The following is a 1538-nucleotide window of genomic DNA, read 5'->3' as shown; positions in this document are numbered from 1 at the left end:
AATTTAATCGTGAACGCTTTTTAAGAATATATTTAATGGTTGAATATTTTTTTCATATTTTAAGAATATTTTTAGCATTAACGAATTTTTTTTTCAAAGATAAGGAGAATCGAGCCCGCGATCTCTGGATGAATATGAAAAACTATATCATTTGAACTATAGCTCGTTGGCCAACATTAACGAATTTAGAAGATATTTTTATAAGCAATTTGATAATTAGGTGTTTTTTTTTTGGTGATTTACTCAAATATTGTGATTTACCATTTCAATAATCATTTCACACTTATCTCCTTGTAGTAGTTTAGTTCTCTTTTTGGGCTTGGGGCTCGTTTCATTACAAAATGAAAGGAGAGTTGTGACTTTGAGTTATTCTTTCTCCCTACTTTGCATATCATACAATGCTTAGAGACAAAATAATAATAATAACTACTTTACCTTTCTAATAAATTGGTGGGCATGATGAACAAGTTTCCAATCACTTCGTTGAGAAAGGACATCTTTTGCGTAAGAGAACCCTGTTCCCATCGGTAAATCTACAAAGATAACATTAGCTACCTAGAAAAAAGTGGAAAAAGAAGATCAGGAACAATATTTGAAGGAAGTATTTAACTTTTTTTATCTTTTTTATCAAGATATTTTTCATTAGAAAAATATAATTTTGTATTTGAATAGAAAATATAAAAATTATTTTGTTATCGATAATTTTTTTTTTCAAAAACAAAATATTACTTGTTTAAAATAAAAGTATATTTTTCTAACAGTAGGTGTATCCAAACACTTTTACAATTATATGTTTAAAGTAATTTTTTATTTAATTGGCTTGAATTGGCTTATGCTGTAGTTAGCTTCTTAGACTTTTTCTAATTATACTATACTCCAAAAATTAACCACTAAACTAGTTATATATAGTAACTAATTTTTACAATGCACATACATAACATTTTTATAATTCATATATAGTTCTCTAAGATGCATTGTTACCTTTGTCCATGACGATGCCCTGTAGATTAGCTTAGGCAAGCTCCCATCAAATTCCTCAACTTTAAATTGCACTGGACCTACAATATTAATTTAACCCTAAATAAATCATTTTTTTAGTATGTTTAGTTGGAAGATAATAGTGGAATAAATTTCAGCTAAATTAGATTAATATGTGTAATTTTATTTACACATAAAGAATTCAAAACCTTGGTATTGCCTAGATTTTGCTGCAAGGATGGAAAGTCTATGCTTAATGGGTAATAATAAAATAACATTTTTTTCCCAAACCACTTATATTCAATCAAATATACTTACATTTCGTTGTCTTAATCTCTATTCTCTCTATGTTATTGCTGTATTTATGTTTCAAAGATAACTTTCAAACATTCCCTAACTAATTTAGCTTATGATTAAAGCCAATTAGACTTTGCTTCAAAGGATTTTGAAAGCATTGGTGAGGAGAATCTATATTATAACTTAGAGAGTGTTACACCAATGAGCTAAATAAAATACTATATATTAATAGTTTAGATGTAAATTTTTTCACAAAACCCTAA

At 27.0% G+C, this 1538-nt stretch overlaps 1 protein-coding gene across 1 annotated transcript in view; it reads right to left on the bottom strand.

Annotated features, from left to right (window-relative positions):
- LOC107625593 (serine carboxypeptidase-like 11) overlaps positions 1-1538 on the bottom strand; it is a gene marked incomplete in the record, with an annotated part of 9932 nt that overhangs the window by 6590 nt on the left and 1804 nt on the right. Inside the window, 2 exon segments of the mRNA XM_016328274.2 lie at positions 436-555; positions 982-1058. Of these exon segments, the coding sequence (XP_016183760.1) occupies positions 436-555; positions 982-1058 (197 nt within the window).

This window comes from Arachis ipaensis, chromosome B02 (genome assembly GCF_000816755.2).
Source record: "Arachis ipaensis cultivar K30076 chromosome B02, Araip1.1, whole genome shotgun sequence".
NCBI lineage: Eukaryota > Viridiplantae > Streptophyta > Magnoliopsida > Fabales > Fabaceae > Arachis > Arachis ipaensis.
The sequence above is the reverse complement of the archived record's forward strand: the minus strand, read 5'-3'. Positions and strand labels throughout refer to the sequence as shown.